We start from the raw sequence: 26391 nt of genomic DNA, 5'->3' as shown, positions 1-26391 counted from the left end.
CCTGTTTGCAGCCTTGGACTCGGAGGAAGGGGCAATGAGTATCATCTGATTACACCAGGCGGTTTCTCACCTCCCACCTTGACACACACCAGCTTCTCCCTCTACTGCAGATCAACATCCTGCTCATCTTTTGTGAGCCAGTGTCTCCTCCTTGAAGCCCTCTTCTAGTGCCCCTGCAAGATAAACCACTCTCTCCTTGACTCTCTCCTCAAAATGCTGCTTGCTTTCTGCCCTTTTCCATAGTCTCTCTCTCTCACTGTAGGACTCGTGGGCTGGGACTGGGGCATATCCTCTCCACATTGTGCATGGCACATTGAAGATCATAATAATTAATAACAGTAGAATCAACATCTATTAAGCATTGTCTGTTTGCCAGCCTGTGAGCTAAGCAATTATAACGCATATCAGACACCTTTAATCCTTACCATAACCCTGAGATGTGGAAACAAAGGCTCAGAGAAGGCCAGTGGCTGCCCAGGGCCACAGAGAAGTGAGGGGGGCTGGGAATGGAATCCGCCTACTTCAGGAAGCCGAGCAGCAGCTGAGAACCGCAGCCCCTGGCTACACAAACGGGGCAGCAGACAGAGTGGTGCCCTGAGTGTCCAGCTGAGGTTCTCATGGGCCTGTCTCGAGCCACACTCCTCAGAGACATCCAGAAAGGACACTGCTATATTTAAAAGCCTAGGCAGGGTGGCGCTTCGTGACATTTGGGTGGCCGCCTCTCCATAAAGGGCATGTATGCTCTTTTAACTCTGCTCTTCTGAGCTGGCATTTTGGAGAACTTGCATAGTCTCCCCTCTCACGGCCACCTGGGACCCCTGCAGTCCTCTCTCTAGGGTCATGGATGCCAAGGCACATGGCTGATTGAGCTCAGGGGCCAAGTCAGGGTCATCAAGCCATCTCAGAAGGCAACAGCTATCATTTGAGTCTGGCACACTGACCCCTGGACCACTCTTGTTGTTTCTGAGGGGCAGGCTAGGGTGATTCTTGGCATCCCTGACCCTCTGCCCGCACTGGCAATTTGGCTTTGGCCCTCACGTTCCAGTGGCTCCCACCTCCCCACATTCCCCATGGAAAGCACCAATTTCTAACACTGTTGGAACCCTTCGCCCAGAAATCCCAAGAGCCATCTGTGACTTAACCACCCTAATTCCGTATTAACAGTGAACGAAGCATATCTTTTAACTGCTGGTGTCTCCACACCCAAGCTGGTCTCTAGGTGGAGAAAGGAGGCAGAGGTCAAGGAAGGATGTTCATTTATCCACCCCATGCGCATTCATTAAGTGCTAGCTAATTGGATCCCCCCACAGCTCTTCACATCATTGTACCCATTTTACATTTATGAAAGCTGAGACTCTGAAAGCTGAGTGACTTTCTCAAAGTCACACAGCCAGGACACAGGTTTCAGACCCCGGTCCCTGAGACTTGCCCATGTGCTCTCTGGCCCTTCCTTGAAGCCACAGGCCTCTATTAAACCTCTGCTGCATGTGCCCCCTTGCTCTCCTCTCCCCTCACTCACCCCTTTCTCTCCAGGGCCCACTTTGCTTCACCGCTCCCACCAGAATACACAGAAAGCCCTGCTAGGTGTTTCTCGACCATGCCTACAAGTTTTTCACCACCAGGAAAGTAGAATCATCCAGATACTCTAAATGGCCTCTTTTCTCTGAGCCCAGGCGGACTTGAGTGGGAGGGCCTAACCATTCTGTATCTATTCCGTGGAGGGCTCATACAAAGATCTTGTTGCAGTTTGGAAAGGCAGTTTGCCAGCTCTGTGGAGCTGCCTGGAAGTGAGAAGGAGGACGAGTATGGGACACTCCGCTCATCACTCCTGATTTTCATCAGGACTGCAAAATCCCTATTTGAAGGGGCAGAGAGGAGGTAGGAAGCTGACAGAACTCAAGAAGAATGTGGCGAAGACAAGGCAAGGAGAAAAGGGATGTCTGTCTAGGACAGAGAGAAAACGCTGGTGTTTATGGAGGTCCAGATAGGCCCTCACCTGTACTGCAGGAGCACGGGAGGCTGCGGTGAATTGCAGACCCCCAGCCTGTCTCGACAGGAGACAGCTAGTTGGCTCCAGGCGGTGGTTGGTTGTCAGTGGAAACGTGGGCCCAGGGTAGCCAGATACTCTGATTTTCCAAGAGAAGCCAGTAATTTGGATCTCTTCTGGTTTTTAAATGCTGGCTCAATATATATGCACATATTTTCATGCTCACAGTACTTTATGGAGGTGTAATTTACATACGGTAAAATGCACAAATCTTAAGTATGTAACTTGATGAATTTTGATGGCTCAAATATTTTTAAAACACTAGAGGGTCCAAGAAAATATGTCCTTGGGGTGCAACTGGCCCTAGACCCCATCGTTCATGACCCCTAGTTTAATGCACTGTGTGACACCCATGAGCGAGGTGGAATTCTTACACACAACTATATCCCATGGACAAGGGGAAAGACTTTGGGTGGGAATGCAGTGAAAACCCCATTACTCTCATAGCTAAGGGCACAGGCTCTGGAGCCCAGGGTATGAATCCTAGCTTTGCCACTTGCTGTGTGACTTCAGACAAATTACTTCCCCTCTCTGATGTCTTGTTTTCACCACCAATACAATCAGGAGGATAATGACACTGACCTCCTAGAGCTGTTGTATGGATTAAATAAGCAAATGTGTTAAACACTGAACAGTGCCTGGCACATAGTAACTGCTTGATACGTGTTCACTACTGTCCTTTTTTTTTTTTTTTAATAGACTTTTTTTAGAGCAGCTTTAGTTAGGTTTAGAGAGAATTTGAGCAGAAAGTATAGAGCTCTCATATACTGTCTTCCCTCCCCCAACCAGCCTGTTTCCCCTAACATCTTCCATTAATGCGGTACATTCGTTACAATTGCTGAACCAATATTGATAGACTGAAGTCTGTCCTTTACATTAGGAATCACTCTTTGTGTTGTACGTTCTATAGGTTTTGACAAATGCATAACGTGTATCCACCGTCATACATAATAGTTTCGCTGTTATTTTAAATCAAAAATCTTTGTTAGTCCGCAGGGCTACTTTAGAGAAAGACCGGCTGTGTCTTATGAATAACTTCTGGTGGGCTGGCAAGAACCCCATTTTTTACTCTCCCACTCAGAAAGTGCAGCACATTCAGGCGCAATAAGGGAACATTTTAGAGGTGAACCTGAGTCTGTTCCAATTTACCCATGATGGAAGCTACTCTCCCACCTCAGGTCGGGAGTCACACAAATTCCCTGCCACACAGGTGGCCCTGACTCCAAAGATCCCATTCGCGCTCCAGCTGGGCCCTTCCTGTGTGACTTGGAGCCACTGTATCAGCCTCTCTCGGCCTCTGAAACAACGATCCTCCCTGCCCAGGGCCACCCCTGGGAGTGTGTGGAGGCTCAGACGCACCAATTTCTATGAAAGGTCTTTGTAAATTATGAAAAGCTCTAGATTAAATTTGGAAGTATTATGATTATAATCAGTTAGGCAGTAAAACGGAGCTGTTGTGAAGCAAGCCTGGCCTTCAAAGGCTGAGCCACAAGTCAGTTGCATGCAGGGGCTCCGTGACAGTCGTCCATGGCTTGTCCCTCTGGGGTGAAGTAGCCAGAAAGTCAGACACACAGCTGGAGCCTGCCTTTGGCTAGAACAGCAAGGCCGAGCCAGGGCACCCACTCCTGGGTTGCTTCTGCTTTCATAGCCTGCCAGCCAAATGCCAATCAGCACGGAGCTACGTTTGTGGTATCTGCAGCTCCCAAAAGAGGAAATTGGACACAGATGCTTCCAGCGCCCATGAGAATGAATTTCAATCATCCAGCTTCATCCACTGGCCACACCCTGGGCAGGACAAGGAAACATAACTTCTGTCCTGCCCTCACATATATACGGCCTTGATAATAAGCTTTCTGGTGTGTTATATGAGCATACAGTTGATTTTTTTAATACTCCAAAGCAAAATTTATTTATAAGGCACTAAAGAAAGCCTCCTGTCCCTTTTATGCTGGGAGCCCTCCGAAGAGAAGTGGAATTGTGTATTCGCTGCTAAAAAAAGCCCTGGCTTATACAATTTTAACAATAGAAAAATGATCTTTGTGCTCCAGTGCATGGATGCTTAAAGGAAAACAGGCAGTCTGTTCAGGTGGCTGGTGAATTACAAATGAGTGGTTCGCCTTTGTTTTGAGTGACAAGCAATTTAAATGCAGTCTTACGTGGAGGCCTGGAAATTCTTTTCCCCACGAGAGAGAGAGAGCACAAGAGGAAAAGGAAAAAGAAAAAAAAGCTTCCTTTCTGAACTGAGAGATTATATTAGTTGCCACTGAGCAGAGGTGAGAAGTTGGAACTTCATTTGATAATTATAAAATCAGTAGTTTGTGATTGGACGTAATTGATGATTATACTGTTGCTAATAGCCAGCCTGCCAGCCTGCACTTGTGGGACATTTCATTTTTGCGCTGCTTCCAAGCCATGAAAACCAGCCCGGCGTGGGGCGCCGCTCACGAGATCTCAGGGAGCCTGACATAAATGCGTTTGGGGGCCTGTATTATGTTGGATAAAAAGTGTTCATTAATGCCGACATTTGAAAACACTTTCCTCTGTGCCTTATTTTTAGCCTGGGAATAATTACAAATATTAGAATAAAATTGCACAGTGTTTTTCTCCCCTGCCTCGTCCTCTCCCAGCAGGTCCACCCCTCAGTCAGAGCCTGGGTGGGTTCCTAGGCCTTGCACTTCCTTTGATTAAAATACCAGTGGGGTGGGGTATCAGTGTGTGGAGAGGAGGGTGTCTGTCTGTCTGTTTAGGTGAATTAGAGCCGTTGCACAACCAAGTAGGAAGAGAACTTAAGCCCAGCACCTTCGCTTTACAGATGGGGAACTTGAGACTCAGGGAGAGGGTGAGACTTGCTCAAAGATGACTAGAGACTCAAGGTGCCAGCTGAAACCAGCACCTGGCTCTGCTCACTCTCAGGTTCAGCTTCTCCTGTTTCCTTCCCTGCTGTTGACTTCCCCAGGACAAGTGCCAGTACCACTCCTCTGGAGTGGATCCCGGGCCTCTGTCCCCTTCTACCTTGGGCTACTCGGTTACTTCATCAGAGAGCCTGCAAGGGACCTCTGCAGAGCCTCTGAGATCACAGCCCAGTTTGGGCTACCTGGGGGGCACCATGCTCCATCATCATTCTTTTTTTTTTTTTTTAATGTTTATTTATTATTTTTGAGAGAGAGCAGGGGAGGAGGCGGGGTGGTACAGAGGCTCCAAAGCGAGCTCTGCGCTGACAGCAAAGAGCCCAATGCAGGACTCGAACTCACGAACTGTGAGATCAGGCCATGTCCTGAGCAGAAGTCAGATGCTTAAGCCACTGAGCCACCCAGGTACCCCTCTCCATCATCCTTCTTGATTAGGGGTTTTATTTATGTTTGTGATTTGTAAGGATTAGCTCAGAGAGCCTTTTAAATTACCTCCTTATCTCATTCATTCGTGTTTTTTTTTATTTTTTTTAATGTTTATTTATTTTTGAGAGAGACAGAGACAGAATGCAAGTGTGTTAAGAGGCAGAGAGAGACGGAGACACAGAATGTGAAGCAGACTCCAGGCTCTGAGCTGTCAGCACAGAGCCCGACGCAGGGCTCGAACTCATGAGCCGTGAGATCATGACCTGAGCTGAAGTCGGACGCTCAACCGACTGAGCCACCCAGGCGTCCCTGTTTGTTCATTTAATTAGTGTTGGTTTAGTGCCCACACCCGGCCTGGCCTGGCCTGGCCTGGCCTGGCCTGCAGAGGAAGGAAAAAAATCATAGCAGTGGCCATTTAAGATCATCCAGTTGTTCATGCCCCAGGCTGTGGAGTCTTCCTGACTTCCCGTTACGTCTCACCACCGCCACATTGCCTCTGTATTCCTAAGGAGCAAATCTGGTGGTTCAAATTCAAATTCATGCAGACCCAAGCATTTCTCCCCCTTCCACTGCCACCACCCTGCTCTGAGCTGCCATCTTGCTCACCCAGACTATTACAGTAGCCACCTCTCTGCCCGCCTTGCTTCCACCCCAGCCAGCCTCAGTACATTCTCCACACAACAGTCAGAGGGATCCTGTTAAAACATTTATCAAATCATGTCCCTTTCTCTGCTCAAAACCCTATCATGGTTTCTCATCCCCCGCAGAGGAAAAAAGTCCCAAGACATCACAGTGGCCTGCAAGGTTCTAACCCTGCCCTTTACCTCCCTGACCTCCTCTCCTTCTCTTCCCTTTCACTCACTTTCTCCCACTATACTGGGCTCTTCACTGTTACTCAAACAAGCCAAACACACTTGTGCCCCAGGGCCTTTGCACCTGCTTTTCTCACTGCCTGGAATACTATCCTTCCTCCAGATCACTGCACAACTTACTCCCAAGGCCTTCCTTGGCCCTGCTAGGCAGCACACACCCTGCCCCAGACTCCTATCCCTCTCCCTGCTTTAGTTGCCTCCCCTTAGATCATTTTCAGACATTCTATACTATGACTTATTTTATTGCCCACCTCTGCCTTGAGAGTGTCAGCTCCTCAAGGGTACAGGTTCGATTCAGTCTTGCTTGGTGCTGAATGCCCAGTGCCTAGAACAGCCCGGTCTTTAAGAGGTGGTCTAAAAGGAAGGACTGCCACTTCCACCGGTTTCTCTCCAGCCTTAGGATCACCCCCAAGGATGACACATAAACACTGAGCTCATTTTTGAGCAGTCATTTACTGAGCACCTGCTGTGTGCAAGGTTGCATGAAGGGGACACAGCAATGAACAGATAGACAGACTCTCCCATGGTGGGACTCACACCTAACAGTTGGCCAACCCCAGGTTGAGAAGGTAGCTTTTGGAGCTGGACAAGCGTAGGAATGACTCCTCAGAAAGGGATGACTCACCCCACCTGTGCATTCAATGGAAACCAGCTGGGGTTAAAAGTATAACCTGCTGCAAGAGGACTGGTTTCTAAAATCTCAATCCTCTGCTGTTGAACAGCTGCTTTCCCCTTTGGCATCTGTCACATGGCCCCCATTAATGCAACCATTTGTCCATCCTCTTGGTAAAAGGGCCCAGCCTGCTGGTTTATTCCCACCTCCTGTCAAAGTAATATTTTAGTCCCCAAGAGGGCAAATTGCCCAAACCCTGGGCCTCCCTGGAGAGCTGCTATATCCTTGGCTGCTTTTTAAACTTTGTGCCTCAGTTTCCCATATTTCCTTCTATGGGAATAACCATAGAGCCCACCTATCTTAGTTCAAGCTAATAGAATACCACAGACTGGGTCTCTGAAACAAAAGACTTATTTTCCCGTGGTTCTGGAGGCAGGAAGTCCAAGATCCATGGTGATGGCGGGGTTAGTTTCTGCTTGGCCTATAGACAGCTGCCTTCTCACTCTGTTCCTCAGTGCTCCTCCAGCCCTGGGGTCTCTTCCTCTTCTTGTAAGGACATTAGTTCTGGGGTGCCAGGCCGGCTCAGTTGGCAGAGCATGTGACACTTGATCTCAAGGTCACAAGTCTGAGCCCCACACTGGGGAAACAAGATTACATTTAAAATTTTTTTTGAATCTTTAAGAAAAAAAAAAGGACATTAGTCCTATAGGATTAGGGACTTGCCATTTTGACCTCATTTAACTTTAAATACCTCTTTAAAGTCCCTGTCACCAAATACAGTCACATTGGAGGTTAGGGCTTCAACATACGGATTCAGGGGAACACAGTTCAGTCTGTAACACCACCTCATGGGAGTTTGGCAAGGATCAAGTGAGTTAATGCATGTAAAGCACCCAATATGTATTTGAGGGACTTGGGGAGGAGGTAGGATGATTCTCCTTGGGCATGCACATAGTAGGTGCTCAGTAAATACCACCTGTTACTGTCATAGTTACTGAGCTCCTGCCTGTGTCCATCACTGTTGCAGGTTCAGGCACTGAGGGGAGAATCTAGAAGCTGTACTTTCTAGAGTTGGGGGCGGGGGGGGTTGTCTCAGATCTCAAGCATGGAATTTGAATTAGTGACTTACACCTGAGGATTCAAAATAGTAACATGTGGCCAGATACATTAATTCTGTTCCATCCCGTCAGGATCTAGAAATATCTGGTGCTGGCTCCTAAGCTGCTAGATGAGGCCTCTCCAGAATCACCATGACCCTCGCGGAGTGCCCCCACCTCAGAAGGCCAGAGTGTGTCAGCCTTCTGCCCCCCATCCAGGCAGGAGCTGAGAAAGCGCAGATCAACAATAGCCAACAAAAATAAGAGTCAAACTCTTATTTCTTATTTAATCCCCGACATTAAATTGTAATTTTCATTTGCTCTGCCACATCAATGATTTATAGCAGACAGAGCGTTAGCGCTCAACCCGGGAAAGGAGCTCCCAACAGACACGCCGTGTGAGGCGGGAGAATCAGCTTCTGCCGAAGAGCTGGATGCTCAGCTCCTCCTGGCTTCCCAGTCCCCTAACCACCTAGCTCCTCCAGCTCTTTCAGAGAGTCCATCCGCCTCCACAAACCCCCCGCTAGGGTCAGTCCCAAGCAGGGGTTAGAAGTGTGGGCTTTGAAGACCAGCTAAGCTGAATCTGAGGCCCAGCCCCCACATGGTGTGGCCTTCTCCCTTCCGTGCCTCAGCGTCTTCATCCATCAAATGGGAGGTGACACCACCTCCTCAGAGTTACGATTAAATGAGATAATACGTGTCCGACACTTAACACAGTGCCTAACACAGAGTTAGTGCTTAGTAGTCACTGTTATTATTAGTGTTAGTAACTCTTATACCAGCCCAACAGGATACGTGTTATCCCATTTTACAGGTGGTAGAAAATCAGAATATTACTCTAAAGTAAAGGGATCTATCACACAGACTCTTATCTTAGAATCACGTATAAGCCTTCTGGATAGTCTAGCCAAAGCCCTGTGTGCAAATTTCCCTGAGTGTCTTGACAGTCTCACAGATACGTGGTCATATACTGGATGCCTCTCCTGATGGGGAGCTCAGTGTCTCATAATGTGGCCCATTTTGAGAACTTAGAGCTTTCTAAGACTGCGTCCCCTTGAAATGTCCACCCTCCTCTCACCCCTGGTCCACTCCTACCTATGGAATATTTATGGCTCAGAATGAATGCATCTATTTCTCTCGACACAATAGCCACAAGGATCTTTAGCTGGTTATAGACTGTTCTTATGTGTGTCCCCCTGAGTCTGCTCCTCTCTCTTGACTAAATGCACCCCGCACCCCTCCCCACCTTCAGCCTCCACCTTGTCCCGAATCAGGAGTTTATCTCCGAATCACTTTTCAAGTCTGTTCTTTTGTCCCCCTCTCCAGCAGCCCCCTAGACCTGGGCACCAACACCTACCCCAGACCCTGCACCCTGCCCGGAGCAGCCACCACAGTGAGCAGATTACTCCCCCATTCACAGCTGCCGGGTTTCTTCTGACCTTCGTTCTCCACATGCCCCTGCCCCCCCTCATTCTCCATGCACCCCCCTCCACTGTCAGTGCTCCCCTTGGGTTCTGTGCCCCCACCCCTTGCTCCCCCTTCATTCTGACCCCCTGGTTCCATGCTTCCCCCGATGTCTGTGCCTCCCTGACTCTCCATGACCCCCTTCTCTGTTCTTCCCTCAGTGACCATGAACACTGCAGCTCTCCGCACCCCTGGCTCTCCGGGCCTCCTTCCTCTCTGTGCCTCCACCCATTCTTCCTACCCCTCCTTGCTCCCTATGCACCCCCTCAGATTTGCACACAAGGCCTCCAGAGGGAGAACCAGGCCTCAGAGAGCATTAAAGGGCACCCCCCACCCCTCGCCATCCTGAGCTGATTCCTTTTTCCCCAGATCTCCTGCCTTCTGCGTCCTCCTCAGAGGTGCTGATCCTGAGATCTTTGGAGCACCCACCTCCTCCCAATTGCCCATAAGGCTTCAGTTTCTCCCAGAATCCTGCCATATCAAACACACCCACCCTATCTCCCAGAATCACTGCACACTACCCTCCCTGGAGCCCAGGACCCAGTGGTAAAAGAAAGCTGTTTTCTAAGTGTGTTCCACAGAACCTTAGTTTCCAGGTTTATTCTCTGAAGGAAAAAGTTCTGTGGCCTGAATGCATTTGGGAAAACACTGGGCTAAGCTGAGTTAAAGGGGACTTTTTCCTACAGCTCTTGTCTGAGCGTCCATTCTGTACATATGCAGGCAGAAAGTGTGTGCAGACTTAGCCACAGGTCCTCCTTGTTATGGCCAGGGGACTGTGCAACATGCTTTGGGAAGCACTCGTTTCTAGTTTAAGCCTGAGCCCTGGAGTGAGAGGACTCTGGGCCGCCTCTGCCATTAACTGGTTCTCTCAGTTGGCCAAGTGATTTGGCCTCCCTGAACCTCAGTTTCTTCCTCTGAAGAATGGGGGCATAACAGTGCTCACATCTGAGCACCAGGGTGGCCGGGGGGCGGGGGGGAGGGAGATTCCAAAGATAAGGCACTGAGCGCCGAATGAGGATTCAGCTTCCGAAAGCTCTGACCATTCTTTGTAGAGAGCTTGGACAGAGAAGTTCTTGATAACCAGTGGATGTTGTCACCACTAGCTCGGATAGCTTATGGAAGCTCAGCCTCGAGAGGCCCCTGAATTTGCCACTTTTAACCACTTGACAGACGAGAGCTAAGTGGCTAGAACAGGCTTTTGCCTCTCCCTTGACTTAACTGGTTCCGCACCTGTTATTTTCATACTCGGGGGACCAAACACATTTTCACCCTCGTATTACAGCGGGTGGTGTAAATGCCACGTGCTCCATCAGATGCTGAGCTATTTCTGATGGTGACCTTCTTGGTGTCTGTAGCTGGCCGCCACCTCCTCCTCCTCCTCCTTCTCCAGATGGCCTTCAAAGATCTGCCTGTCACAAGCCAAATCTGTCATTCTGGACACTTTCTCCCGCCCTTCTGTGTGGTAGGGCCCCGCCATGAGGCAGAGACACATGGCCTTTTATTTGTGCCAAGCTCACCTGTCTGGGCACGTGGGTGAAATGCACTAGAGTTGCAGACTTTGGAAAACACATCCTGTGTGATTGGAAGAAGATTTAATTAACTGCTTTATCAGAAAGCTTTTTGCCAACTTCTATGGGACCCTTTGCCACATGTTAGCTCATTCCTCCCCAGCAGCTTCTTGCCAAATGGAGATCATTCTTCCCACTTGATGGATCAACAAACTGAGACCAAGAGATGCTTAATGACATTAGGCCCAGCACCGGATCGGGCTCTAATGCCATTAGGAATTTTGACCTGGTATTCTGGAAACAAAGTCATTGCTCTAAAACAAGACTGAAAGGCAGGGCATCCCCATGGCTACTGTCTTCAAGTCATATTTACTGTGGGAAGTCCTAAACTTGAACTGATTAAAACTGAGGGCTGTTCCAAGATGTTTTTAGATCTCTGCTTTTGAAAATACTATCTAGCCATTAGATGAGTCTCTGAAGCAGGGATCAGCAAACATTTGTATGAAGCACCAGATAGTAAATTTATTTTATTTTATTTTATTTTATTTTATTTTAAGTAATCTGTACCCTCAACATGGGGCTCAAACTCATGACCCTGAGATCTACTGACTCTACTGACTGTGCCAGCCAAGCACCCCAAATATTTTTTATTTTACAGCCAGTCTTAGTCACAACTAGGAGCTCAGCCATTATAGCATGAAAGCAACTGTAGACAATAAATAAAAGAATGGCTGCGACTGTAATCCAATAAAACTTTATTTACACAAACAGGTGAAGGGCCAGAATCGGACTAAGGACCATAGTTTACCACCCCTTGATTTAGACCAACACTGTCCAGTAGAAATGTAATGCAAGCCCCATATGTAATCTAAATTTTTGAATAGCTACATTAAAAAGCAAAAAGAAACAGGTGAATTTAATTTTAATAATATATTTTACTTAACCCAGTATGTACAATGTCATCATTTTAACATAAAATGGGTATAAAAAATTAGATATTTTACAACCTTTGTTCATCCTAAGACTTGGAAATCCCATATTTTACACTTACAGCCCACCTGAATTTGGAATAGTCACATTTCAAAGTGCTCAGTCACCACATGTGCTAGTGGCTACTATATTGGACAGTGTAGCTCTAATGGGCAGACCAATAGTATAAGGAGACAGTCACACAGATAAATAACACTCCCTTACAAACTGATAAGCACCATGAGCAGAAAGCAGAGGTTACTATAGGCAAGGACAGGGAAACATGCAAGGAATCTTCTGGCACTTGCCTCACCCCTGTCAGAGTTCCTTTTTAGAAGTCAGTGGAACATTCTTAGACTTTTCCCCAAACCCCGTTCACCACACATGCTCAGCATGGATGACTGTAAAATGAAGCATTCAGACTTTGCGGTCTGATCTTTGATAATTTTCCATCTAGGGATCAGGAGATGAATTGCTTCCATTTCTCATGGCTTTTCCTGGGCTGCAGATCAGCAGCACAGCAGTCCGTGTCTTGGTACAGCCATAGATGATGTCATAAGATTGCACGTGGGGTCTGAGTGACTATCCCCACTGGCTGAGGGTTTTTCTATCCAGGAGAAAGGGGCCAGCATCCGGATTCAGAGTAGGAATTTGAACCCCCAGACCTGGCATGAATCCTGCTCTGCCATTTACCTACTGGGTGATCTTTGGCAAGTTATTCAGTGTCTCTGATCCTCAGTTTCCTCATCTGCATAGTGGGGATAATGACCTTCAATGATTGGTGTGTCCGTGGGGAGAGACGATCGTGGATAGTAAGAGCATCCGGGACATGGTAAATGCTGAATGTTATAATTTTATTATTATTTTATTAGCCCATCAAGGATGCCCCCCCCAAACTCTGAATTAATTGTTCCCTCATCACATTAGAGACTCCAGCGTTTGCATCACCTCCTCTCTTATTATGGTTCCCCTTGGGTGTAGCTGTGTCTCCCACTTAGCTCTGAGTTCCCAGAACAGAAACTGTGTCTTGTCCATCTCAGCAAAAACTAAAATCTACCTGCACTTGGTAGATTTTCTACCTTTCCTAGATTCTGGAACATTCTTTATGTTTACCATTGCCTTTTCTTTTCCAGGAGACAGTTCCTAATGTGCCACCCACCAAACTGGGTCACCCCTCTCAAAGTGGGGTCACCCTCCCCACTTACACACTCTCAAAGCCTCCTTGTACATTTCCTTCAAAGCATTTAGCACTTGTAGTTAATGAGTTATCTGGAGAATCTGCTTTGATGTCAATCTCCCCACTGGACTGTGAGTCCCATGAGGGTAGGACTCAAGTCTGCATTATTCATCACTGAGTTCTCAGCCCACGGTGCTTGGCACATAGCAGGTGCTCAGGAAATATTTGCTGAATGAATGAAAGACTGTCATTCACTCTGGAATTTAAAAGACCAGAGACTAGGGGCACCTGAGTAGTTCAGTTGGTTGAGCATCTGACTTCAGCTCAAGTCATGATGTCACAGTTCGTGAGTTCACAGCTCACGTCAGGCTCCATGCTGACAGTTCAGAGCCTGGAGCCTGCTTCAGATTCTCTCTCTCTCTCTCTGTCTCTGTCTCTGTCTCTGTCTCTGTCTCTCAAATTAAAATAAAACATTAAAAATTAAAAAAAAATACTGGAGGCTGTTCTCAGAATAACAGCAAGAGACTTAAGGAATTTTTGATACTGACCTTTTTTAAATCATTTGCTCAGGGCGCCTGGGTGGCTTGGTCAGTTGGGCATCTGACTTTGGTTCAGGTCATGATCTCACGGTTTGTGAGTTCGAGCTGCATATCAGGCTTGCTCCTGTGAGTGTAGAGCCCACTCTGGATCTTCTGTCCCCTTCTCTGTGCCCCTCCCCTGCTTGCACTCTCCCTCTCAAAAATAAATAAACATTTAAAAAAATAACGCTTATAAAAAAATAATAAAACAAAATCATTTACTCAACATGAACCATACATTTCCCTCTACCTCTTAAATAATGAATTCTCTGTGGACCTTGTAAAACCTTCAAGCTATGCTGTCCAATAGAAATATAATGTGATCCATGGATGTACTTTTACATGTTGTAGTACCTTCATTGAAAAACAAGTACAAGGAAACAGGTGAAATGAATTTTAATAAAAAATTTTATTTGACCCGGAATATCCAAAATGTTATCACTTCAACATGTAATCAATATAAAAAATGCCGATGAGCTGTTGTACATTTTTTTTTATTATTATTTCTACTAAGTCTTTGAAACCCTGTGTGTATTTTGCACTCACACCATATCTCAATTTGGACTTGGCCACATTTCGAGTACTCAGTAGCCACATGTGATTTCTGGCTGCCATATTGGAAGCTTTAGGGGAACCTCTGTGGTTTTTGAATTCTTCCCAGTGTGCTGTGTGTGGAGGCAGGGCCTTCTCAGGTGGTCTTTGTATCACACCAGATAAGTGCACCTGAGGCTGATCATCCGGCGCTGGACAGAACCTGTCCCCATTAACAGGCAAGAAGGAAGGGGTCGGTCATACCAAGAGGTGACATATATGCGACTTAATGCATCCCATGAGTTTTACAAAGGGCGTTACATGTGTTAAGTCATTTGATCCTCCAGCAAGGGAGGGTGTGATGTTATTATCCTCATTTTACAGAGGAGGAAGTAGAGACATAGGGATTGAAATGACCTATCTGCTCCAGGACACAAAGACAGTAAGTAGTGGGGCTGGAATTTGAACCCAGGTGACCTGATCCCAAGGCCTGTGCCTTAGTTGGCCACTTCTTTGAATGAACTGTCTCAGAATTGGCCCCTCTCATTTCCAGGATGGCATCACAGGCAGGACCTTGAGTTGGTGCAACCCGCTTAGATTTGTTCATTCAGCAAATTCTGTTGAGTACCTTCTGTGCACCAGACAATGTACTCACAGAGCTCACATCGAGGGAAGGAATTTGATGACAGACACTCCTCCAAATGACATCACTGGGATTCAGAAGAAAAGCGCAACTTTGAAAGAGGGTGATTTACACGTGGATATTCCCCATAGGTTCATCAATGAAGAAGTTGGCACCAGAGGGAGAGGTATATCAGTATCAGAGAATAAGGATGTTCCAGTCCAAAGGGGGATACCCAGCCCTGAATATTCCCAAGGATGTAGGGATGGCGGCCTGTGGATAAGGACCTCGCTCTAGCCATGTGCTGGGATGGCCCAGGACTATGCCAAGGGGACTGGCTACCAAGAGCCAGCATCAAGGCCACTGTGAGGCCAGAGCTCAGAATTCGTAGCCAGGAGCAGAGAGGGATGAGATGGCACTATGTCCCAGAAATGTCTTGCTGAAATTCATCTTATGGAACCTCACCGGCAGAGTGAAGAAAGTCTGTGAGCAAGAGAACAAATGCATGAATGAACTCTTCACCACTGGGTCATTCAGCCATTTGTGTTTTCATCAGTCAGAAATCATGTGTTGAGTTATTTGCCATCTTATGAGAGCTTTAACAATTTCTCTTTAATTCTCAGTAGCTAGGAATGTTCCCCAGAACATGTGTCATATTTGAATCTCCAGCATTACCCTTTAATAACAGCGATAATAATAATAGCTGTTAGTAAAATACTCTGTTGCAGGCCCTGTGCTAAACACTTAACATGCAGCTTCATTCAGTCCCCATAAGAGGCCTGGGAGGCCTATTTATAGGAGGTTCTAGTTTTCACCCATTTTCTAGCTGAGGAAACAGGATCAGAGAGGGCCAGTGATGTGCCCAAGGTCATATAGCTAGGATCCAGTACGGCCAGGATTTGAATGTGGACTTTCTTTTTTTTTATTTTTAAGTGTCTTTATTTATTTTGAGAGAGAGAGAGAGAGAGAGAGAGCACAAGCTGGGGAGGGGCAGAGAGAAGGAGAGACACAATCCCAAGCAGGCTCCACCCTGTTAGCGCAGATCCCGGTGCGGGGCTCGAACTCACATACTGTGAGATCATGACCTGAGGTGAGATCAAGAGTCAGATGCTTAACCAACTGCGCTACCCAGGTACCCTTGAACCTGGACTTTCTAATCTCTACACTTTTGACTTTCATTTCCCCTCCTCCTCCCCATCCTATGTTTGCAGATACAGAAAATGATCCTATTTTCTTCTCGACTCAGATGCCATGATTACACATGACTCTTTCTCTTGTTTCCAAAGGTGGTGGCCCTTAGTAAGAGAAGTCAGGAGGCCGAGGCAGCTTTCCTGAGCGTTTACAAGCAATTAATTGAAGCACCAGGTAAGAAACACTTGGCTTCCATTAACTGAATAATTCATGACAAGGAACAGCCAGCCGTTAGGTCATTACACAGGGACCTCCCGTCAGTGGGATCTAAGAACAGGCCAAGATGTCTGGGTTAGGCTAGGCCCTGCACAGGTGAGGCTTGTAGGGGTGAGGCGGCCCACAGTCTGGCGTGACGTGTCCCCACACACTCCTCCACCTTCCCCCACCACCTTCCAGTATTAGCCAGGGAGCTAGATCTCCCACCTGGACCTTCTTGGGGAGCCACATGTCTTGACTGCCAGAACCCCCATCCCATTGCCACGAAGGACAGAGGGTGCCAGAGGAAAGACCTCAAAATGTTTCCCCAACCTCAAAAACTTTATGTTCAGCGACAGCCAAACCCAAAAGAACCCGTACTTGTGTGACTCTATTACATAAAATATGAAGAGGGGAAACAACCCAAGTGTGCCTCAGCGGGTGACTAGCTAAACTGGTTCATCCATACAGTGGAATACGAGTTAGCCATAAAAAGGAACAAAGCCCTGACACCTGCTATACCGTGGATGACCCTCAAAAACATGACGTTCGGTGAAAGAAGCCAGACACAAGGTCACATAATGTAAGATTCCACACATACCGGGATGTCATAAATGGGCAAATCTGTTAGAGACAGATCTCAGATTGGTGGTTACCTGGGGCTGGGGCGGAGGCGGGGGTGACTGTGGATATGGGGCCTCCTTTTGGGGGGATAAAAATGTTCTAGAACTAGATAGGGGTGGTGGTTGCACAGCAATGTGAATGTCCAGTGGCCACTGAGTTCACTTTAAAATGGTAAATTGTATGTTCTAGAAAGTTCACCTCAACTAAAAAAATTAACCTGTACTGTTAGAAGTCAAGAGAGTGATTTCTGTTGGAAGAGGGCGATAGTTCCTATCAGGGGCCTCTGGGGGCCAGAGATGCTGTTTCTTGATCTCGGTGTCAATCACAGAGCAGTGAGCACTTTAAGAACATTGTGCTGTTCACCTAAGACATACAGATACATTTCTGTTAAAAGTTTCCCTTTTCCAAAATGGCCCATCCTATGCCACCTTCTCATTCCCTGACTCAGAAAAGGAAGCCCATAGAAGTGTAGTGATTTGCTTAACAACAGTGGGTCTGGGAGGGGACTCTCTGTGCTAACTCCCTCCACCCAGACAGCCCCCCAGGCCTTTCCGGGCCCCTCCACACAGCCCCAGGAATCGGTACCTTCTGGTGATTGGGGCTGGGGTTTATGAAGAGGAAAATGAAATCCCAACTAAACCAAGCCTTGGATAAGACAAAATCATTTCTACCCGAGGTCAAGGTCGTTTGTGGAAGCTTTGTGTTTGTGGGGTGAGAAGGTCCCTCACTCCATCTGTCGTGGGCAACCACAGTAGCTTGAGTAGTGTCCTCTCAAAATTTACGTCCACCCTGAACCTCAGAATATGATCATATTTGGAAGCAGGGTCTTTGCATATGTAATTAGTTAAGGATCTTGAGATGAGACCATCTGGGTATGACTAGCGTCCTTATGGGAGGAAGAGAAGACACAGAGAGACAAGGGAAGAAAGCCAGGTGTAGACAGAGGCACAGGTTGGAGTGATGTGGCCCCAAGTCCAGGAATTCTTGAGGCCACTAGGAACTGGAAGAGGCGAGAAGATCCTCCCCTGTGGCCCTTCAGTGGGAGCAGGGCCCCGTTGACACCTCAATTTCAGACTTCTGGCCTCCAGAGCTGTGAAAGAGTAAATACCTGCTGCTTCCAGTCACCCAGTTGGTGGCACTTTTTCACGGCAGCCCTAGGCAACTGACACAGCAGTGCTGACTTGAGGCTGTCCCTCATGTCCCATGGTCTAGGAGAAGAGGGAATCCTTCAGCCTGTTTACTCAAAGTGTGGTCCCCCTGCAAGCTGGTTGGAAATCCAGCACCTCAGGCCCCAGTCAGCTTCTGCATTTTCACAAGCTCCCCGAGCCCTGTGAACATGTCAGAGTTTAAAAAGTACTCCCCCTGGGGTGCCTGGGTGGGTCAGTCAGTTAAGCATCTGACTCTTGGCTTTGGCTCAGGTCATGATCTCACAGTCATGGGATCAAGCCCCACATCTTGCTGTGCACTGAGCACTGAGCATGCAGCTTGCTTAAGATTCTCTCCCCCTCTCTTTGCCCCTCCCCTGCTTGCTCTCTCTCTCTCTCTCTCTCTCTCTCTCTCTCTCTCTCTCTCTCCTCTCTGTCTCAAATTGATAGATAGATAGATAGATAGATAGATAGATAGACAGACAGACAGACAGACAGTCAGCAAGCACTTACCTGGAAAAGAGATTGTTCTGCCCTCTGTGTGTTACAAGCCCCAAGGGAACAGGTCAACCAGTCCCCTTCACTGGGGTACAAAGAGGTTGAGTCTGATGCCCGAGGAGCAGCAAGGCTCAGGTCTCAGCACATTCAACAAATATTTCCAGAATGTCTGCTCTGTGTGACAACTTGCCTACACAAGGGAGTCTGTGTTCATTTACTGAGGCTACTGTAACAAGTGGGGGACTTCAAACAACAGATATTTATTGTCTCATAGTTCTGGAAGCCAGAAATCCAAAATTAAGGTCCCTCTAGGGGAGGGGCTCTTCCTTAACCTCTTCCAGCTTCTTGAAGCTCCAGATGTCCCTTGGCTTGTGGCCATATCATTCCAGTTTGTACCTCTGTCTTCACATGGCCCCTCCTCCATATGTCTGGGTCCCAAACCTTCAGCTCCTTATAAGGACACTGGTCATTGGATTTAGGGCCCACCCAGGCAATCCAGGATGATCTTCTACCAAGATCCTTAACTTAATTACATCTACAAAGATCCTTTTCCCAAATAAGGTCACATTCACAGGCTCCAGGCTTTAGGGCATGGATATATGTTGGGGGCCACCATTCATGTAGAGTTGCATACTACAAACACCCTCCTTGCCCTGGTCCTGCCCTCTAGTCCCAAGAGAGCAGAATGCTGCGTGGGTCTTCTCAATGAGGATGTTTCAGCAGCAAGAATGGCTGAGGCTGGACCATACGGCCCTTAGGGCTCTACACCCACTATGGGGACATGGCTGTGGGGCAAGAGGCCTAGACAGCCATGTCCACAGCCCCAGCAGGTGTCACCCTCACTGAGGACCATACCAGGCATGTGGCTGAGAGGCCCCATTCGTGGCAGGCACTTTGCTTATGTCTCTGCTCTCATCAGAGGTATCTGGAAAAATCATGGGAAAATAAACCCTCTTAATTTCCATCATTCTTCAGTCTTTAAGGTCTCCGTGACTAATGACTTTGGAGAGTGACCCACAGCAGACCCCACAGATGTCTCCCAGGAGTTCCCACATAAGGCTCATCCTCTGGGCCTCATATACCTCCCCTGTAGCATCAAGGGCAGCACTGAGACAGGCTTGTTTTCCAGGCTCCGGGCTAGACTCAGGGTGGGATCCTACCTGGACCACTTACTCGCTGGGTGACTGTAGACAAATTAGTTCGCCTTCTGAATCTCAGCCTCTTCTTGTAGAAATTGGAGACTGAGCTATTCTCATCATCATGTATGTGTCTGGCTTCCCTAGAAGTGAAATTCTCTAAGCCTGGGACTGAGTCATACTGAATTTGTATACCCAGAATCTGGTACCCAGTAAGTACCTAATAATTGTTGAATGAATTAGAAGTAAGACTCAGATATAGAAATGGGGGAGGGGAAGAGGCATTTGAATGTAAAGGTGCCTTTTCAACTAAAGCCCTCTGCCTGTCACATGTTGATTTACTCAGAGAGCATTTATCAAGTACCTGCCGTGTGCCTGGTACTTGCTAGACACTGCAGACCTAGCCGTGAGCCTGCAGATGCAAATCCGGCCTTCAGGGAGCTTGTATTCTGGTGGCAGTGGTGACCACATCATCGCTCGAATGATCATCGCTAGTGGCAAACCTCGGGGAGCACCAGCAAGTCTAGTGCTTGAGGGCGAGGAGAGGCTATGGCCCTTGCTTGTCAAAGAGCCGTTAATTCCGGGGTTCACTTTACACAGTCACAGGGCCACAGTGCCAGCCAGGGACTGTGAGAGTTCCCAGGACTGGTGCGGAGCTTTCCAGAAGGCCCTCATGCCCTCTTGCCCTCTCCCCAAAGGGTCGTTCCAAGTCTGGTGCTGACTCCACGCGTCTAATTTCCCAACTCTGCTCCCCAGAAGTGGAGAGGCGGGGGAGACGCACGTCCCTAGCTGTCACTGAGTTGGAGAAAAGGAGCCTTAACTGATGGAGACATACCGTTCGAACGGCCCCTTTAGGGGCTCTAATTCATTTTCGAGACATTTAAGAATAACAAAATGTTTTAATGATTTCTTAGGGGAATTAGGAAGACATATTTTTGTCTCATTAAATTTTATCCTCAGACACAAGAACCAAATGTCAGATGTGTTTTTGGTGCTCGGAGCTTCCCTGCTCGCTATGCGCCCCCCCCCCCCCCCGCCCGCACTGCTCCAACCCCCTCCAGAAAAATAACAGTCCTAGAAAATTTGCCAGGATGCACACTCTCCTGTTTTTATATTTCTTGACAGGCAAATTATTTGTCGAAATACTTTCCACCCCCCTCCAAAGCCACACAAGTCCTGATTCAACATTTTTGTTTTGAATGACTGCTGCCAACACAAATCTTTGGCAGAGAATGCGATATGGCGTGATTGCTCAGCAAGTATTTTGATAAGTGTGCAGCCTGTATGTCTGTAATTACGAAAGAAAACCGTAAATCTTTTGGATATTGTTCACACAGATGTGGCGTGAAGTGAGAAAAAAAAGCAGTAAAACGTGTTAAAAGCATAATTAATGTCATTGTTGTGGAGGATGATTTGATTTAAACCTTTCTGACTTCTGTATCGGTGGCGGCTGATTTCTTTATCGCGCTCACAGTCACTAGGTACCGACCTGAGCTTCACAAAGCTAACTTGTTAACTGAGTGATTAGTTAAAAGGAAAAGGAAAAAAAAAAGGAAAGAAAGAAAAAAATGAAAAAAAAAGGAAACAAGGAGAGAGCAAGTAAGAGGGCAGGCAGAGGAACGCTGCTTGAAGAGATAAGAAGAGAGAGGTGAGTGCCCCAAAATGTTTTTTCCGCTTTCCTTTGGTTTTTAAAAATCCAGCGCAGGAGACGGCAGCTCCTGACAGGCCTTTCTCTCCCTGCTGCTTCTTTCAGGAGGCAAGTCTGGTCAGCTTAGGTGCTCAAGCTGCAGGGTCGCACACAGCTGGGTAGGACTCCCAGCTTGGTGGTTTTGAGCTGTGTGACCTCGGGCAAGGGCCCACACCTCTCTGAGCTCCGATTTCTATGTCTTTAGCAGAAAGATAATACTAGAACCTACTCACCATTTGACATAGGATCCACCGTGCTAGGCATGAAAGCATTTGGCAGGGTTTAATAACCAGCCCATTGTAAAGCTGGCATCAGAATGTAAGTTACATGGATCACAGGTCTTTGCTGATAATCTCAAGGCTCTGTCATTGATCGAGGACATGAGGTGAGCAGTTTAGGCAACAGAGTTACTAAGTCTGGAATAGGAAAAATGTTTTATGGCGTTTAGGGTTTGAAAAAAATTTTCCCCAATTATAAAAGCCACATATGCACAACTGGCAACTTCAGAAAATACAGAAAGGTAGAAAGAAGGCAAACTACCTACTGGAGAAGCAGTGGGAACACCTCTTCTTTCTGATCTTTTCCCTGCGTATTTTTTCAAAACGGTCGTTCATTCTGCTTGTACCATTTTGAATCGTCCTTCCTTTTACTAAACCGACATGAGCATCTGTATTTCCCTGTGTTATTAAAAGTCCTGGGTAACTTTGGTTCGTCGTGTGTAATGGTCTCTTGTGTGACTGTGCTGTAGCTTACTGGACCCCCTCTCCAACATTGGGCATTTAGGGTGCTCTGGAGTGCACAGCTTACTGGTACTGTGCTGTAGTTCTGAGGACAAGGAAGAAAACTTGGGAAGGAAAATAGATCATAGCCACGCATTGACCACAAACCCAGGATCAGTGATCAGAAAGAATAAGAATTTTCTTCTCCGTTTTGATTTATTTCGTGCTCATTCATTTATTAGTTACAGTAAATATCTTTTCATATGTTATGAACCACTCATATTCTTTTGTGAATCACCCATTCATGTACATGCAACCCATTTTTCTATCAGATCATTTTCTTAATGATTTGTAGACACTCTTTGTATATTAGGGATAATAACCTTTGTCCTGATAAACATGTCTCCTGTCTTTCCCCCCTAGTTTGCCTTTTGTTTGTAATCTCTTGTATATGATACATAGCAGGCATTCAAAAAATATTTGCAGAAAGCAGGGAATCTTACCAAACCTTTGCTTTATGGCTTCTGGATTTCATGTCATACTTTTAAAACCCCCTCTTGATTAAAGGTTATAGGGGTTTTTTTTAGTACTTTTGTGATCTTAATTTTTAAAAATATGAATCTGAACCATCTGAAATATATGTTGATGGAAGTAGTGAAGGAGGTTAAGATTTTAGCTGTGCATTTGTCCTAAATGACTTGTTCTACCGCCATCTAGTGGATAAGCCACTTTCACAAATATAGGAAACAAGGATTTTAGTGTAATGAGAAACTGTTGTTTCTGCTTGCTCTCACTTCCTTCCCTTTCTCCCTGAATACGCCTCTGCTCACTTGATCCGGTAGGGAACAAGGCCAGATTTTCCCTAAAATTTTAGTTAACTTTAGAAGGTATTACCCCACCATCTCCTGCCACACCTTGGCCCTTGCCACTTCCTCTGTCAGAAGTGCTCTCTCCCCACGGCCACCTGTCTGACTTTCACTACTCCTGGTAACTAAGGACTAGAAGAAGATTAAATGGAAGCATCTGGCATGACGCTGGTACCCAGTAGGTGCTCAATACGTGGCTGTTCCCTTTCAGAAGGAAAGACAGGCATTTCAGCTGTGGCTTTTCACCAGTTCACTCTCTGAGCACCTTCTAGTGCTGAGCCCTATGGGAATTCAAGCTTGAAGCTTCCTCTGCCCCCAGAGACTCGAAATCTGGCAGGGACAACATAACCCAAAGACAGATGGCCAGAACACCCAGCAGAAAAAGGGCTCCAAGGCAGGACAGCCAAAGAAGACACTCTTTGAACTTGGTTCTAAAGCGTAAGCTACCATCATTGTGTGGCTGTTTCTCGGGCGCTTCCTGTGTGTCAGACAGTGAGCCCAGCCCCCAACAGAAACGAGTTCATGATCCCCAAAGCGCCCTTGGCAGTAGGTACCACCGTCCTGTCCCATTGTGTAGCTGAGAAAATGTCGGCTCAGAGACTTTACCCAAGGTCACACAGCAGAGAGTGGTAGAGCCTAAATCCTGACGCTTGGCTCCTAAGCCAGCTGAGGTTTAATTTAAAAATTGATGGGCTGCCTGGGTGGTTCAGTAGGTTGAGCATCTGACTCTTCATTTCAGCTCAGGTCATGATCCCAGGGTCATGGGAGCAAGCCCTGCATCAGGCTCAGCACTGAGCACGGAGCCTGCTTAAGATTCTCTGTCTCCTTCCTCTGCCCCTCTTCTCCGCTCATGCTCTCTCTCTCTCTAAACTAAAAATAATAAAAATTAAAAGGATCTGGACAAAACCATTGGAGGTTTGACCTCCAGAGAGAGTGACAAACAGCCAAGTGTCTTTGTTGCCAGTAGATTGGGAGGTTCTAGACTAAGAGGGTGAGCCCTTTGCTTAAATGCAATGTGTTACCCGAAAGAGGAACAAGTTAACCCCCAGTGGCCAAGAACTCCTTGTTCTTCTGGCCCCGGGCTCCAAATCCTGGTACTTTCACTGAGGGGAAACGGAGTCACAGAGCTCCGAATTCAGGGAACAGAGTGATGTGAGGAGGAGCACCAGCAGGACTCCAGGCTGACGGACCCGCCTACAGAGCAGGACCAATCCCCCGTTCTGTGCCTCCCATTTCATACTGCGCTCGATCCTCTGTTTCCTCATTTGTAAAATATGGATAATGATCTTATCTAATTATAGGCCAGTTGATGCATTTGGAGAGAATGGAGAGCCCTTAGCATGGAGCCTGGCACAGAGTAGTAGCCCCATGCAATTCATTGAGCACCTACTGTTTGCCAGGCACTCCACTCACGACCAGGAGCACAGTGTTAAGCAAAACACACTGTCCCTGGGAGGAGGTGGGCACAAAAAACAAACAAACAAACAAACAAACAAACAAAAATACACACTATCTAGAATTTGTCTAGAATTTGTGAAACTCAGGATATGGGAACTTTGTTTTTATTCTAATGGGAATGGCTTTGAGTCCTAGCTCTGCTGCTCCTGGCTGGGTGACCTTGCTTGAGTAACTGGTTCTACCTCTCAGCCTGTCTCCTGTTCTGGAGAAGCACACTTACCTCCTGGTACCTCTGAAAGGATTAAGCATGGTGAAGAGTGTAAAAGTCCTGTGAGTGTCTGGCACCTAGTAAGTGCTCAGTAAACAGTAACTGCAGTTATGTTGGTAGTGTTGTGATTACCACCACCACCCCGTGCCAAGAAGGAAGACCTTCTCCAGCCCCTCTGTCCATGCTTAAGCCAGAAGACCCCCAAAGCAGCCGGTGGAGGGAAGAGGGGGTGGGCGGACACATGGCTCACGGCTTCGTGTAAGGGTCCTACGCCCCATCTGCTATGGAAGAGTTAAGATTAAAGGATCAAAGTTAGTCTCGCTGCTGCCGCCAATAGCCTGAGCCTCCCACCCATGCAGGCGCCCAGAGCCTGGGCCCAGATGGGAGAAGGCTTCTGTCTCAAAGATATTTTGGAGGGGCACACGCATACTTCTGCATATATGTGTTTCTAAACAGCCTCTCGGACAGCCTTCGCGGCTCCAGCTTTCCTAAAAAAAGCTCCGAATGCCACTTTCCTTCAGATGGACACAGTGGGAGGAATGAGACAGCTTTTCCTATCTCCCCGGCTCTCCCCCCGCCAACCCCATAGACACTTTCCGAAAAAACACCAACAGCATCAGCTAGTGGTAGAAGATGGAATAGATGATGTTTTAACCATCTCCTTCGACAACGCCTTTGGAAAGCCTGGTGTGGTATTAAAATATTACAGATCCGTTGACAGTATTCTCTAAGGGGTTAGATCCAATGTAACCAAAATGAATTAGTCATTCTATTAAGCAGTTTATGCATAAAGAGCAGGTTGATGGCTGTAAGACAAAGGCACCCCACTTCCTGACGACGTTCCCCCTCCCTGCACGCCCGGCAGGACCTGCCCCTTCAGATGGTTCACATTTGATCTTCTGTGTCTGCCAGCGTGCTCAATTAATCCAAAAGATTTGTTGTAGTCAAACATTTCTGATTCCGGGTCCCCTGTTTTGGGCTTTTTCATTCAGGTTGGATCTAAGGCCGTTTGATTCCCAATGCCGCTGCCCTCATCTATATATCGACTGTCTGTATGTCGCAGGAGTGAAGTGGGGAGTCCCGGCCCGGCTCTGGGCAGCTGCGTGTCTTGGCTGAAAGGTCTCGGGTGGAAGTGCTGAGCCCGGCAGAAACCAGGGCTCCCTGGCTCCAAAGGAGGAGTTGTGGGGATGTTTTGTCACTTTCCCGGACACCAGGGTATGAGGCTTGCCAGATGCCAGAGAGGGGGACACAGGTCGCTTTGGAGATTGGGGGCTGGGTGGGACCCAGTGCTTCCCCAGGTGAGGTCGCTTGACATAGGGAGCAGCTTCAGTGTACCTGGCACAGCACTGAAACTTTGAACACATAGCGTGCCAGCTGTCACCTTCCTACTTCCTTCTAGATGAAGTTTTCGTCAGGTGCCAGAGCATCTTAAACACCTATGGAATGCCTGTGAATCTCCCCTTTTAACCAAGGGAGATCCAGCCTTGGGCTCACGGCCTGGGGTAGAAATGGCATCTAACTAGAATTTAACAACATCAGTTTTCTTGTTTGTTTTCTATGTGTTTATTTTTTTAAGTTTTTATCTGTTTATTTATTTATTTTTAGTAATCTCTATACCCAGCGTGGGTATAGAGAACTCATGACCCCGAGATCAAGAGTTGCATGCTTTTCTGACTGAGCCAGCCAGGCGCCCCCTCTTTATGTTTATTTTTTATGATTTAAAGCACCTCGTGGTTATGATGCAGGGTCCCAATTATGTTTACAATAATGTAACAGGATATTCCTTTAAAGTATTTTTAAGTTAAAAAACACTGAGTTACAGGAGCGCCTGGATGGTTTAGTCATTCGGTT

General features: G+C 47.2%; 1 protein-coding gene across 8 annotated transcripts in view; it reads left to right on the top strand.

Annotated features, from left to right (window-relative positions):
* Positions 1 to 26391, top strand: part of CUX2 (cut like homeobox 2) — a 285742-nt gene that overhangs the window by 206536 nt on the left and 52815 nt on the right. For all 8 annotated transcript variants that reach the window (XM_040443880.1, XM_040443883.1, XM_040443879.1 and 5 more), the window contains one exon: positions 16100 to 16178. In XM_040443880.1, coding sequence (XP_040299814.1) covers positions 16100 to 16178 — 79 coding nt within the window. The remainder of the gene's footprint in view (positions 1 to 16099; positions 16179 to 26391) is intronic.

The sequence above is a fragment of the Herpailurus yagouaroundi genome, unplaced genomic scaffold (genome assembly GCF_014898765.1).
Source record: "Herpailurus yagouaroundi ecotype Mexico unplaced genomic scaffold, PumYag 191, whole genome shotgun sequence".
In the NCBI taxonomy this organism is placed as follows: Eukaryota; Metazoa; Chordata; class Mammalia; order Carnivora; family Felidae; genus Herpailurus; species Herpailurus yagouaroundi.
The sequence above is the reverse complement of the archived record's forward strand: the minus strand, read 5'-3'. Positions and strand labels throughout refer to the sequence as shown.